Source organism: Sus scrofa, chromosome 15, assembly GCF_000003025.6.
Source record: "Sus scrofa isolate TJ Tabasco breed Duroc chromosome 15, Sscrofa11.1, whole genome shotgun sequence".
NCBI classification, from domain to species: domain Eukaryota; kingdom Metazoa; phylum Chordata; class Mammalia; order Artiodactyla; family Suidae; genus Sus; species Sus scrofa.
Genome location: NC_010457.5, coordinates 131,040,263 through 131,054,927, shown reverse-complemented (window position 1 = coordinate 131,054,927; position 14,665 = coordinate 131,040,263). Strand labels below are relative to the sequence as shown.

Genomic DNA, 14,665 nt, shown 5'->3' with positions numbered 1-14,665 from the left:
GATCATTCTTTCGGAGTTCCCTGGTGGTCTAGTGATCAAGGATCCAGTGTTATCACTGTGGTGGCTTGGGTTCTGTCCCTGGCCCAGGAACTTCTGCATTCCATGAGCACAGCCCACCAAAAAAATCATTCTTTCATGTAGGATGCAGATGAATTTTTGACCCATAATCCGAGAGATAAAACAGCCAGGCTGGCAAAGTAAATGGCTCCTGCCATGAGCCTGCAGAGCATGGCAGGGGCCATGGCCAAAGGTCAAGGTGCTCTCTGAAGGTGAATATTAGGGCAGCCAGGCCAGGGCTGGGGACCATTGTCAAAACTGCCAGAAAGTCTGTGCACGGTTTTAAGCGAAGCTGGTAGGACTCATCTATTCAGACGTCCTATTCTCTGCCTGTGTGGATACTCCAGACCTGTATTCTCATATCCTCTGTAGGACTGCTTTTTCCTAGAGTTCCCATTGTGGTTCAGCAGGTTAAGAAGCCAGTGATGTCTCTGTGAGGATGCGGGTTCAATCCCTGGCTTTGCTCAGTGGGTTAGGGATCTGGCTGAATCCGATGTGGTTCAGATTCTGAGTTGCCACCATGGCTGTGCCACAGGCTGGCAGCTGTAGCTCAGATTTGACCCTTGGCCCGGGAAACTTCCATATGCTGCAGGTGCAGCCATAAAAAGAAAAAGAAAAGAAAAGAAAGACTTCTTCCCAGTGACTTCTTTCCCCCCTGGGTGCCAGACAAAGCCCTCCCCACCCCCTTCCTCTCTGTCCCTCTACAGATCCACAGCCATCTCCCATCCTGGGACCCTGCTGGCAGAGAGTTTGTGCCAACACACCCATTTTTAAGTCCCCCTCAGAATTTGAAGCTCAAGAAATCAGAGGTTTTTCCCTATGCAGCTGACCACACTGGCAACTGGCTGACTAAAGGTTTAAGCCCCAAGAATTAAAAGGGCCCCTCCTGGATCAAGCTGTTCCTATTTTCTGCCTGCACATGGAGATGCAAGAACAGCACTTCTAGGTGACAGGGAATAACTCTTAGCAGTGCAGCAGACAATACTGGCAGCTGAAAAGTCAGAACTGCTCAGTGATCTCATTGTATAGAATTCGCTATCAGTTAGGGCTGCATTTTATTGTAAGAGAACACCCTGCTGATGGTAGCTTAAACTGAGATTTTAATTATGTCACATAATCAGAAATCTAGGGAGTTCCCGTCGTGGCTCAGTGGTTAATGAATCCAACTAGAAACCATGAGGTTGTGGGTTGAATCCCTGGCCTCGCTCAGTGAGTTAAGGATCCAGTGTGGCCGTGAGCTGTGGTGTAGGTCGCAGACATGGCTCGGATCCCAAGTTGCTGTGGCTCTGGCACAGACCAGCAGCTACAGCTCTGATTAGACTCCTAGCCTGGGAACCTCCATATGCTGCAGGAGCAGCCCTAGAAATGGCAAAAAGACAAAAAAAAAAGAAAGAAAAAAACGAAAAAGAAATCTAGAGTTTAGAGACCAGATGATATTGGGACAGTGTCTCAAGGTCCTCTTGGCTTTTTCCTCATGCTGCCTTGCCTCATAGTCACACAATGGCTGCAGTAGCTCCAACCACTACATCCTTACATATGATAAGAAAGAGGAAAGGATGAATAGTTCAGTCCCAGCAGTTTATCCACTTATATCTGATGGAACAGAACTGTGTCACACAGCTAGTCTGAGCTTCAAGGGGAATTGAGAATTGGAGAATTTTGCTTTCTAGTCTCTACTAGAGGAAGGAAAGGAGAAAAAAAAAATCGAGATTGGAATTTGGATCAGTTAACTCATGGTAACTGCCAGAGATGTTAAACTCAAATATCCATCAAGGAGATGGGGACATTATCAGTGGCTCATACAAGTAGCTTTCCCTGTTGGAAGTCCTTCAGATATATTGTTATGTGGAAATGGAATCTGCTGCTGAGTTCCTGTTGTAGCTCAGCCAGTTGAGAATCTGACTAGGGAGTTCCCATTGTGGCTCAGTGGTTAATGAATACGACTAGGAACCATGAGGTTGTGGGTTCGATCCCTGGCCTTGCTCAGTGGGTTAAGGATCCTGCGTTTCTGTGGCTATGGCTGTGGCATAGGCCAGCACCTGTAGCTCCGATTGGACCTCTAGCCTGGTTCCATATGCCTTGGGTGTGTCCCTAAAAAGCAAAATACATACATACATACATACATATATATATATAAAAGAATCCAACTAGTATCCATGGGGATGCAGGTTCATTCCCTGGCCTCAGTCAGTGGGTTAAGGATCTGGCGTTGCTGCAACCTGTGGTGTAGGTCGCAGACACAGCCTGGATCTGACAGTGCTGTGGCTGTGGTGTAAGCCAGCAGCTGCCCCTCTGATTCAACCCCTAGCCCAGGAACTTTCATGTGACGTAGATGTGGCCCTAAAAAGAATTTTAAGAAAAAAAGAATGGAGGGAGAAGGGAGGGAAGGGAGGAAGGAAGGAAGGAAGGAAGGAAGGAAGGAAGGAAGGAAGGAAGGAAGGAAAGAAAGAAAGAAAGAAAGAAAGAAAGAAAGAAAGAAAGAAAGAAAGAAAGAAAGAAAGAAAGAAAGAAAGAGAAAGAAAGAAAACAGAATCTGCTGTTGATGTTTCTTTGCATTATCTGGGGGTCCTTTCTGCTTCCAATGGTCAGTCTGGGGTTATTTTATATTGATCCATCACCTTTCAATAGCAGCATCACAACACGGCCGTGAGGTGCAGCCTAAGTAATTCGTGATCAGTGTGGGTTAAAGCCCCAGGGCTTGCCAGCCTGGTTTCCTTATCCCATCCCCGTGGTCGTTTCCTTTTCACACAGCTGCCTTCCAGTGCACTTTCTTGAGTGGAAGAGAAAGGATGTATACCTCAAAGACAGGGAGATATTCCCAACCCTCAGTCTTCAGGGCTGACCTCTGCAGGCTTCATGTTCCTTCCTAGAGGTGGAGTCTGTACTTGAATTTGATCCGCCATGGACGGTAGAAGCCACTGTGTTCATGGTTACAAACCTACTGTGAATGCATGTCGGATGCTGCCGTGAGGACTCTGAAATCAGTGTTCTGACGAACGTCTCCAGGCCGGTGGTCTAAAGGGACCCCTCATTCTTTCTGTCTGTTTCTTCTCCTTCCTCTGACTTGCTGCACTGAGGAATGCTCAACAGCATGATGGGCTGATCGCATTGTGTTTCATTCATTGACCTTTCAGGCCAAGGAGCCACCACTGCAGTGAGATGCAAGGCCAGCCTCTATGCATCATAGAACACAAGTCCCTGGCAGTAGGCAGGACTAAATAACCACATGAAATTCTTGCTGGAAATCCCAGGTGGGCTAGAAATTATGACTTAGCGTGATTGGCTACAAGGAAAATTACTGTTCACTTTAGCTTTTTCTTCTTTAATGGGTTTAGAAATGAATGTGTTTTCCATTTTTCGAAGCAGTTTCTACTGGCATTAAAAAATCTGGCCCCATTTAGTAGCATGTTAGACAATCACACATTTCCATTTAGGAGAAGAATGTGCAATCAACGATATTGAGCAGACATTTCAACCATGTCATTTAGCAAACATGAACTTGCTGTAATTCATTGATAATGTTGCTGGGCGTTCAGTACCTCTCTTTGAGTGATATCATAATAGTAGCTACTTTTCTAGATGTTTCCAGGGTAAAGGACAGCAGAACTTGGCCACTGAATTTGACTGACCAAGAATCTATACATATCCGGAGTGGCTGTTGTGGCCCAGTAGGTCAAGAACCCAACATAGTGTCTGCAAGGATGCAGACTCCATCCCTGGCCTCACTCTTTGGGCTAAAAATCCAGCATTGCTACAATCTGTGGGGGTAGGCCGGCAACTGCAGCTTGGATGCAAGCCCTCGCCTGGGAACTTCCATATGCTGGAGGTATGGCCGTAAAAAGAAAAAAAAAGAAGAAAAAAGAATCTACACGTATTCCACAACACTCTAATAAAATATAACATCCTAACAATAATTTGCAATGTTTTTTTCACCAAGAGTTGGGAATACTTACATAATAAATAAGAAAAATAGCCATGGATTCTCATCTAACAGACCCAAATGAAAAAAGAATGCAATTTTTTTTTTGGCCATGCCCATGGCATGTGGAAGTTCCTGGGCCAAGGATGGACCCTGTATCACAGCAGTGACCCAGGCAACTGCAGTGACAATGCAGGATCCTTAACCTGTTCCACCACAAGAGAACTCCAGAATGCAATTTATTTATTTATTTTTATATTTTTTTATTTTATTCTATTTTATTTTTGTTTTGGGGGCTGCTCCCGCAGCACGTGGAGGTTCCCAGGCTAGGGGGCAAATCAGGCTGGTTCCCAGCCTACACCAGAGCCACAGCAACACATGATCCAAGCCGAGTCTGTGACCTACACCACAGCTCACGGCAACACCAGATCCTTGAGCCACTAAGTGAGGCCAGGGATCAAACTTGTGTCCTCATAGATGCTAGTTGGGTTCGTTAATCACTGAGCCATAACAGGAACTCCTAAAGGCATCATTTTCTACTCTCCCTTTTTCTTTTTTTTTTGGCTTCGCCTTCAGCATGTAGAAGTTCCCCAGGCCAGGGATCAAACCCAAGCCACAGCAGTGACAACGCCGGATCCTTCACTACTAGGCCACCAGGGAACTCCTCCTACTCTCAATCATTTGATCATATGAAAAGTAAGGATTTAACTATAAAAATGCAAGATCAGCTTTCATATGGGATGAGTGGAGCATGAGAAGTTTATTTATATGTATTGATTTTTTAGAAATTGTAGCTGTCATGCTCTGTTTATAGACACAAGTGAACGTTCACTTCATCATAATTCACAGTGGTCCACGGCTGACAAATGATGGGACCGAGCAAAAGCCGGATGTGTTTTTGTTCATATGTCAGTGTGTCTTCCTGATTCAATGCTTAAGCTGAATCACTTTTTCTGGATTACATATTTAATCTTTTCTGTCTCTCTTATCTCGAATTAGAGATTAAGGAGTGCCCTGATGGCTCAGTGAGTTAAGAATCCAGCATTGTCCCTGCTGTGGCACAGGTCCCTGCTGTGACATGCCATGGGCCTGGCCAAAAAAATAAATTAATAAATTAAATTAAATTAGATTAAAAATTGACACAAGACAGAATCAAAGGGAAAAAAAAGGAATCAAATTGGAGATTAACGGGAGTTCCCGTCATGACGCAGTGGTTAACGAATCCGACTAGGAACCATGAGGATGTGGGTTTGGTCCCTGCCCTTGCTCAGTGGGTTAACGATCCAGTGTTGCTGTGAGCTGTGGTGTAGTTCTCAGACGCGGCTCAGATCCTGCGTTGCTGTGGCTCTGGCGTAGGCTGGTGGCTGCAGCTCCGATTCAACCCCTAGCCTGGGAACCTCCATATGCTGCAGGAGCGGCCCAAGAAATAGCAAAAAAAAAAAAAAAAAAAAAAAAAATTGGAGATTAAGAAAAGATGATAGACCATTTACGAAGCCTCCTCTGAACACTTTTTTTTTTTTCTTTTTTTTTTTTCTTTTTAGGGCTGCACCCGAGCCATATGGAAGTTCCCAGGCTAGGGGTCAAGTAGGAGCTGCAGCTGCCAGACTATACCACAGCCACAGCAATGCCAGATCCAAGCCGCGTCTTCGACCGACACCACAGCTCATGGCAATACTGGATCCTTAACCCACTGATCAAGGCCAGGGATCGAACCCTCAACCTCATGGGTCCAAGTCAGTCTCGTTAACTGCTGAGTCATGAAGGGAACTCCCCTGAATGCTTTTTTTTTTTTTTTTTTTCAGATGATAGCCTCTCCCTTCATATGGCCAATAACAAACCCAATAGCTTGGTTAACTTTTAAACTATGTCCAGAACATAGCTTTTGATTCATTTTTTAAAAGTAAACATTTTTGAGGCTCTTTTTGTTTCTCTTTTCTTTTTCTTCTTTTTTTTTTTCTTTTTTTTTTTTTGCCTTTTTAGGGCCACACCCGCGGCATATGGAGGTTCCTAGGCTAGGGGTCTAATTTGAGCTATAGCTGCCAGACTACACCACAGCCACAGCAACTCGGGATCCCAGCCACATCTGCTACCTACATCACAGCTCATGACAACGCTAGATCCTTAACCCACTGAGCAAGCCCAGGGATCGAACTCGAAACCTCATGGATCCTAGTTGGATTCACTTCCACTGCGCCACGAGGGGAACTTTCATTGTTTGTTTTTCTTTATGTCATCCTTGACTCATCCAGGCACATTATTCACTAGGTACAATAAACAGGGGAGAGAGCTAACCCCCAGAAAGTCAGAGGTACTAGCTTACAGATTTAGCAGTTGCTTTTGTGTGGCTGTTGGTGGGAGAAGGTTAAGTTGCATTTGTGCATTCATTTGCCGACTAGATTTTTTTTTAAGAGGCCGTGGAATACTGTTTGGTCATTAAATCATTTGTATTTTTCCTATGCCTTTGCTAATTAATGCACTTTTGAAATGAAAAAATTGAATGTTTACATTTGCAGTTTTACCATAAATAAAATTCTGTGTACAGCTTAATCCTCTCAGTTTGCATAGCTGGCTGTTTGGGGTCCATGACATGTGACCGATTCTTAGAATTAATTACCAAAGTAAAAGAAACATCATGTTTCATAGTTTCTGAGACCTTTTTTTCCCACATTTTAATGTCTCTGAAATCAGAATGCCTTTTACAAAGTCCTAGGAAAATATCGAGTCATAGTTTATGTTTTTTGTCTTTTCTTTTTTTTTTTTCTTTTAGGGCCGCACCCACAGCATATGGAGGTTCCCAGGCTAGGGATCGATTCAGAGCTGTAGCTGCTGGCCTACACCACAGCCACAGCAATGCCAGATCCAAGACACATCTGCAACCTACACTGCAGCTCACGGCAACGCCAGATCCTTAACCCACTGATCAAGGCTGGGGATCAAACCTGTGTCCTCATGGATACTAGTCAGAAGCATTTCCACTGAGCCATGATGAGAACTCTGAGTCATATTTTAATTAACGAAGTTTTATTTTTTTGCTTTGCTTTTTAGGGCCACACCCTGGATATATGGAAGTTCCCAGGCTAGGGGTCTAATTGGAGCTACGGCTGCTGGCCTACTCCACAGCTACAGCAACGTGGCATCTGAGCCACATCTCATAGCCATGCCGGATCCCCAACCCACTGAGTGAGGCCAGGGATGGAACCCACACCCTCATGGATCCTAGTCGGATTCATTTCTGCTCTGCCACAATGGGAATTCCCTAAAGATATTTCTTTCGTATTGATATAAAAGATAATAATGCATCATGTAATTCATGGTATCATAGAATCCATGAAATATGGTAATATTTTAGAGTACCTAATAAGATAATTGTATGAAAGTATTGGATTACAATAGTATTTTTGGAAAAGAACTGGTAACTTAGCATTTAAGGCTATACCTTTAGAAATTTAAAGTTTCATGAATTTAAACATGTATATTAAATGTTTATAGCTGTAAATGTGAATTTTATAAAATCTGGAAACTTTCTAGAACTGATGTTTACTCTCAAATACTTCAAAATGAAGGAAAGGTCACATCTTCTGCTCCGCCTCTTTTGATACACCCTGGAAACTTCAGAAGAGTTCTGAGGTTTTAGAAAAGATTTGTGTTAATATTTGCGTAAAAAGAAAATCATTAGAGGAGTTCCCATCGTGGCTCAGCAGAAACAAACTTGACTCATATCTGTGAGGATGTGGGTTTGATCCCTGGCCTCATTCAGTGGATTAAGGATCCAGTGTTGCCAAAAGCCGTGACCTAGGTCACAGATGCGACTCAGATCCAGCATTGCTATGATTGCTATGTAGACCGGCAGCTGTGCCTCCAATTGGACTCCTAGCCTGGGAACTTCCATATGCCGCACCTGTGGGCCTTAAAAGAAAGGAATGAAAGAAAGGAAAGAAGGAAAGGAAGGAAGGAAGGAAGGAAGGAGGGAGGGAAGGAAGGAAAGAAAAGAAAGAGAGAGAGGGGTGGGGAGGGAAGGAGGAAGGAAGGAAGGAAGAAAGAAATCATTAGATTTACTTTTCACTGCTGGCTTTGTGGCCACCTGAGAGTCACCCTGAGGGCTGTGAGCCAGAAGATTCTCCCCGTGGGTTGACCAGCTACTGTTTCAGTGCCTTTAGAAAAGTACCCCAGTGGCTTAAAAGATAAATGCAGCCATCCTCAGGCACTGAGAGCTCTGGTTCCTACAGCCCAGACTTAAAAAATGGCTAGACAAAACTCTGAGAGCATTAAATGGCATATAGTAAATTCTTAGAGAATTATTTACCGTATCAATAAATGCTTGCTTTGTGTTCTTGACTTTACTCTCTCAATGCCGCTACACGGAACATATTCTTTTTTGTTTTGCAGGCTGGATCTATGACATCACACAAAAATACGATTTTTCCTTCTACGTATGTGGTTTACTCTACATGGTAGGGATACTCTTTTTACTCATTCAACCATGTATTCACATTATAGAACAATCCAGAAAAAAATACATGGATGGTGCCAATGCGTAGTGTCATGTCATGTTCCATGTAAGATGTCTTTCCTCCTCACGCCTACCTCACATGGCTGCTGTGAGGCGCCTGTGACATATCCTGGGAAAGCACATTGTACGTAACTGGCACTGTCATTTGTAAATGCCATTGTCATGGCTTCTTTCGGAGGCAGCCCTGCCTTTCCATGTGGGGAGAAGCAATGCCGGGAGATATGAAGGTATACATGCATTTTAGAGGTGACAGTGACCTTCAAAGACAGCCTATTAAATCACTGGTAGAGATGCCCTTAGAAAAACCATTCTCTCTCTAGTCCTCCTCTAAGACTAGGGTTTTGGATACAGCTTTTAAAACAAAGACAAGGAATTGGCGTTCCCGTCGTGGCTCAGTGGTTAACGAATCCGATTAGGAACCATGAGGTTGCAGGTTCGAGCCCTGGCCTCGCTCAGTGGGTTAAGGATCTGGCATTGCCGTGAGCTGTGTAGGTTGCAGACGCAGTTCGGATCCCACGTTGCTGTGGCTCTGGCGTAGGCTGGTGGCTACAGCTCCGATTGGACCCCTAGCCTGGGAACCTCCATATGCCACAGGTGCGGCCCTAAAAAGACAAAAGATAAAAAAAATAAAATAAAATAAAACAAAGACAAGGAATTAAAGCTTTTCAACTCACCTGCTTTTTTTTGTAAGGTGAAAATAAGGTATCAAAATGCTTTTGGGGAAGCTTACAGGTAAAGGTCTCCTCTACCTTTCGAAAGCATTTTTGCCCCTCCACTTATACAAAGACCTACTTTATTGCTTGTTTCTGCTCAGCAGAAGAAACCCAAGGAGGACATTGCTTTTATTTAAAAATTTTTTTAAATTAAAAAAAAAAAAATGGAGTTCCCGTCATGGCGCAGAGGAAAGACATCCAACTAGGAACCATGAGGATGCGAGTTCGATCCCTGGCCTTGCTCATCAGGTTGGGATCTGGCGTTGCCATGAGCTGTGGTGTAGGTCGAAGATGTGGCTAGGATCCTGAGTTGCTGTGGCTGTGGCTGTGATGTAGACCAGCAGCTGCAGCTTCAATTCAAACGATAGCTTGGGAACTTCCATATGCTGCAAGTGCAGTCCTTAAATAAAATAAAAATAAAAATAAAAAAAGGCACACTGCCTCCAGCAGTTTTTCAACAAACTTTATAGAGGAAACACATGCCCAGAGCAGTAAAAGTGGCTTGGCCAAGCTCCTCCCCGGGAACCACACAGCATCTCAGTGTCGATTGCCATAGCTTTGAGCTCTGTGGGCATCTGGGCTTGATCTCAATTTATTCTGTGCCTCACAAAAAAGATGTGTCCTAAGGTCATTGCTTTTTTGCACTGTGCCATTTTGGTTAAGATTTCATTGAACGCTCTGCTTTTGGATAGTGGAGGAAACCTATAAAGGGGCTTTAAGCACAAGAACGTGACTAGAGGAGTTCCCATCGTGGCTCAGTGGTTAACGAATCTGACTAGGAACCATGAGGGTGCGGGTTTGATCCCTGGCCTTGCTCAGTGGGTTAAGGATCCGGCGTTGCCGTGAGCTGTGGTGTAGGTTGCAGACTCAGCTTAGATCCCACGTTGCTGTGGCTGTGGTATAGGCCAGCGGCTTCAGCTCCGATTAGACCCCTAGCCTGGGAACCTCCATATACCAGGGGAGCGGCCCTAGAAATGGCAAAAAGACAAAAAGAAAAAAAAAAAGAAAAAGTACATGACTAGATTTCATATTGTTATAGGGAGCTATTGATCTATGAGGGTAAAACGAAGGCAGGCTCTCATTTCAAAGGTAGTACCTTTAGTACAATTAAGGAAACACAGTTTGTATTTCTATTAAGGAATTCTGCAGCCAGGGAATACAGTTTCTAAATCTTCCTCTAAGAAAAGCCATTAATCCTATTTCATCGATGCAAACGATTGCATTTGGAATAGATAAGTGATGAGATCCTGCTGTACAGCACAGGGAACTATGTCTAGTCACCTGGGATGGAACATGATGGAGGATAAGGTGAGCAAAAGAATGTATGTATATATATATATATATGGCTGGGTCACTCTGCTATACCACAGAAATTGAGAGAACAATGTAAATCAACTGTAATAAACAAAAACCTAAAAAAAATTCCTAATTCAGTACTGTTCAGTCGTAAACTGAATCTTGAGGCAAAACCTTAAGAAATAATACTAATAATCTCCTTAGTGAAAGTCATATTTGTGCATATCACCTTTGAATCAAGGGCTACAATTCAAGCACTTTTATTCATCGCACTGGCATAGTTTATAAGCATGATCTGGGGCCTATAGAAATTTTTTTTCTGTGTTTCTCCTGCCCAGTAAATAAAATAGACAACTAATTGCTGGTTGGCATGTAAAGTCGGTGGTTAAATCATTTGTAAAGCATGTTACTGATTCCAAAAATATAGGACTATCAAGTCGTAAGAGTGATATACGAAACGCCCTTGGTCCGAATGTCTGTGCACTTGACATTGGAGTAGGGGTAACAAATAGCCCTGCTCCGCTGCCTCTTGGGCTACGGACAATTCATTTGCCCAAGCTCAGCACAGTTTTTAAAATAGTTCTCTTGATGGATTTCATGCGGACGATAACTTTGCTCCGTGGCATCAAATAATGCTCTTCCTTTATCGAAGATCTCTATTTTTCTAAGCCAAACATTTTTCAGACTACAGAATGGTTCTTCCCAGCATCATTTTGAAATTTCTGGCTGCCTCTCTTTGGACACATAGCTGAGAACTGTTTAAATTTCCACTCACAATGTGCTCATCACACACACGAAAATACTTGAATATCATTGCCAGTGTCTTAGGTCACATTTATCTAAAGTGCATACAGACCCCTCTCCATCGTCCTTGGCAATGAGAGGCACATATGGCACCAGTAATTGGAGTCGCAGAGTGTTACCCCAGCCTAATTTCAGCCAGCCGTTTCAGTCTTTTCCTTCCCCAAACCCTTCGGAGTGGTTGACGAGTGACTATGTGGACGTGTTTTCTTTTTGTTTCATCTCCATTATTTCCTGCTCCGATGTCTGGTGGGAGGGCTGTGTCATGAAAGGGACCACCGAAATGACAATAATCATACAAGGCAGCTAATGGAAAGGAGAAACAGAAGCATGGCTAATATACACACGCAATATTACCTCCAATGATTTGAGAATTGCCTGTAAATTATTATAGATAATAAACTGCATGTCATACTCCATTTGGTCCAACATGAAGACCTGTTTTTCATGACAGCTTTGGCTGCTGTTAAAGAACCCAGCTTGGCGGGGGCGAGGGGGGTGTTTGTTTGTTGTTTGTTTGTTGATTTGTGGCCGTGCCCTCTGCATGTGGAAATTCCCAGGCCAGGGATCTAACCCGTGCCACAGCAGTGACCTGGGCCGCTGCAGTGGCACCCCCGGATCCTTCACCCGCTGCACCACAAGGGAACTTCCTCGGCACTCTGTTTTTGATAAAAGTAATCTCAAATGCTGACACAATGTTCTATCTCTCTATATATATTTACCATTAAATGAGGAGTTTTAGATGGAAAAACACGTGTTTTAATACTGACTGCATCCTTAGGTCATTGACCGACAATATACCAAATTGAGGAGAGGCGGTGTTAAATATTTGGAATGGTGCTATTCGGCCAAGTGTTTGGATGCTCACACTGCTAGTTGTGCATCATCAGTGTGAACTTTTTATCCAATGACTCAGCTCTAGTTAAATATCCAGGTGAGATCGGCTCATGTTCAGTCTGTACAGTTGTTTGTTGATTTGCTGTATTTATGGGCATGGTCATTTCTACCAAATCAGAAGTCCCTATTTTATAAAAACAAAGGAAAACACACTTGCAATATTCCTGTTTGCCAACAACAAAAAAAGAGAATGCTTATAAAGAATTACCACAAATACATTAATATTTTCTGTTTAAGATGTTATTTATAGTTCTTTGAAGATATTATAAAGGTTGATTGTATATTTATATTATGTACTTTATAGGTTTTTCCCTCATGTATCCAAATGATTATTTACATACGACTAAATAAATTTTCTCCTCTTTAAAGCGAGTCAGTGAGTTTTTGTACGAAATCTTTATTTTTTTAGCCCTAAGAGGAAAATTACTAAAATGTAACTGATGATTGAGTTTGGTTCTTCCCCCTGGAAGAGTTTTTCTCTAGGTGCGATCGTAAAACCACCTGGAGAGAAGTGCCAAGTTTAGCTGCAAAATTTAAAACACACACACCTTTTGAGCCAGCAACTACATTTCTAAAATTTTTTTCCTACATATGAACAAAGACAAATGAACAGGGATTTTTTTTTTGACTTATTGCTTTTTAAATAAAAGATTGGAAATAATTTAAATGTCTATCAATGGGAACCGTTAAATAAAGTAGTGTTTATGAGACCGCTAAAAAAAAAAAAAAGGTTCCATATGTAAAATTAGAAAACAGTATCCAAGATATATTGCTAAAGGAAAAACAAGATAAAATGTGTTTCACAGGGGTTCCCGTTGTGGCGCAGTGGTTAACAAATCCGACTAGGAACGTTCGACTAGGTTCGATCCCTGGCCTTGCTCAGTGGGTTAAGGATCTGGCGTTGCCGTGAGCTGTGGTGTAGGTTGCATACACAGCTCGGATCTGGCTTGGCTGTGACTGTGGCGTAGGCCAGCAGCTGTAGCTCCAATTAGACCCCTAGCCTGGGAACCTCCGTATGCCTCGGGTGTGGCCCTAAAAGACCAAAAGACAAAAAAAATTAAAAAATAATAAAAAATGAATAAAATAATAAAGTAACTATATGCCCCCCAAAATTTCTTAAGAATAGTGCATTGTTTTACATTTTTGCAAATTTCTTTAATATCTGGCTCAATTGAAGACAACTGGGTTCTCATGTTTGCTTCTGCATTCAGTCTGTTGTTATATATGGTTTTGATTGACATATGTGAAGGAAATTCAGCCTCATACCTATGTGCAATCGCAAAGAGAAGGAGTATTTATTTTACTAGTCTTTTCAAATAATTATAGTTTTTTTGGATACCACACCAAAACTCAAGTGGTATTTCTTAAAGGTTATTTGCAGTGTGGAATCTGACACCATATCAATGTTCCTTTTGTAAAACATAACATTAAAAGCCTGTCTTACACTTTTCTTTTTTTTTTTTCTTTGCTTTTTTTGCCTTTTTTTAGGGCCGCACCTGTGGCATATGGAAGTTCCCTGGCTAGGGGTCAAATCAGAGCTACAGCTGCAGCTCACACCACAGCCACGCTGGATCTGAGCCAGGTCTGCAACCTACACCACAGCTCCCGGCAATGCCAGGTCCCTGACCCACTGAGCGAAGCCAGGGATGCTGGTCAGATTCGTTTCCATGGCACCACAAAGGGAACTCCCTGTCTTGCACTTTGAATGGCTCTCTTACCCATTTGTGATTTTGTAACATCATGCTGTCGTCATATGGAAAATACCAATCTGCTGAGTTTTGTAGGTTTTCCAAATGTTTTCATATTTCAACTAATGTTATTATTTTTTGTCTTTTTAGGCTGCACCCATGGCGCATGGAGCTTCCCAGGCTAGGGGTTGAATCGGAGCTCTCTACGCCACAGTCACAGCAACGCCAGATCCAAGCTGCGTCTGGAACCTACACTGAAGCTCACAGCAATGCCGGATCCTTAACCCACTGAGCGAGGCCAGGGATGGAACCTGCGTCCTCATGGATACTGATCAGATTCGTTTCCACTGAGCCACAACAGAAACTCCCATCAACCAATATTTTTAAAAGTCACATGATAATTGTGTGGGTCCATTTATATGAAATGTCCAGCATAGGCAGATCCATAGATAAAAGGGAGGAGAGGGGTGTAGGTAGTGACTGCTAATGGGCCAGTGGTATCTTTTGAGGTGACAAGTGTTCTGGAACTAGATAATGGTGATGGCTGCACACTTGTGTGAATATATAAAACCCACTAAATTATATACTCTAAAAGAGTAAATGTTATGGTGTGTGAATTGCATCTCAATTAGGAAACAGACAAGCTCAGGAGGTTGATGTAAGTTTTCCAAAATTCTAATTTCCTTTTGAAAGTTTAATTAATTATCACTGGCCACAAGGACCGCAGTGATGTTCCCCAAAGTGACAGCCTCCTTTTCAATAATGTGTCTGCCAAACATGAACA

At 42.9% G+C, this 14,665-nt stretch overlaps 1 protein-coding gene across 2 annotated transcripts in view; it reads left to right on the top strand.

The window, feature by feature from the left end:
- SLC16A14 (solute carrier family 16 member 14) overlaps window positions 1-12,561 on the top strand; it is a 38,565-nt gene extending 26,004 nt beyond the window's left edge. For both annotated transcript variants that reach the window (XM_021075126.1, XM_021075127.1), the window contains exon 5: window positions 8,363-12,561. In XM_021075126.1, the coding sequence (XP_020930785.1) occupies window positions 8,363-8,514 (152 nt within the window). In that variant the 3' untranslated portion in view covers window positions 8,515-12,561. The remainder of the gene's footprint in view (window positions 1-8,362) is intronic.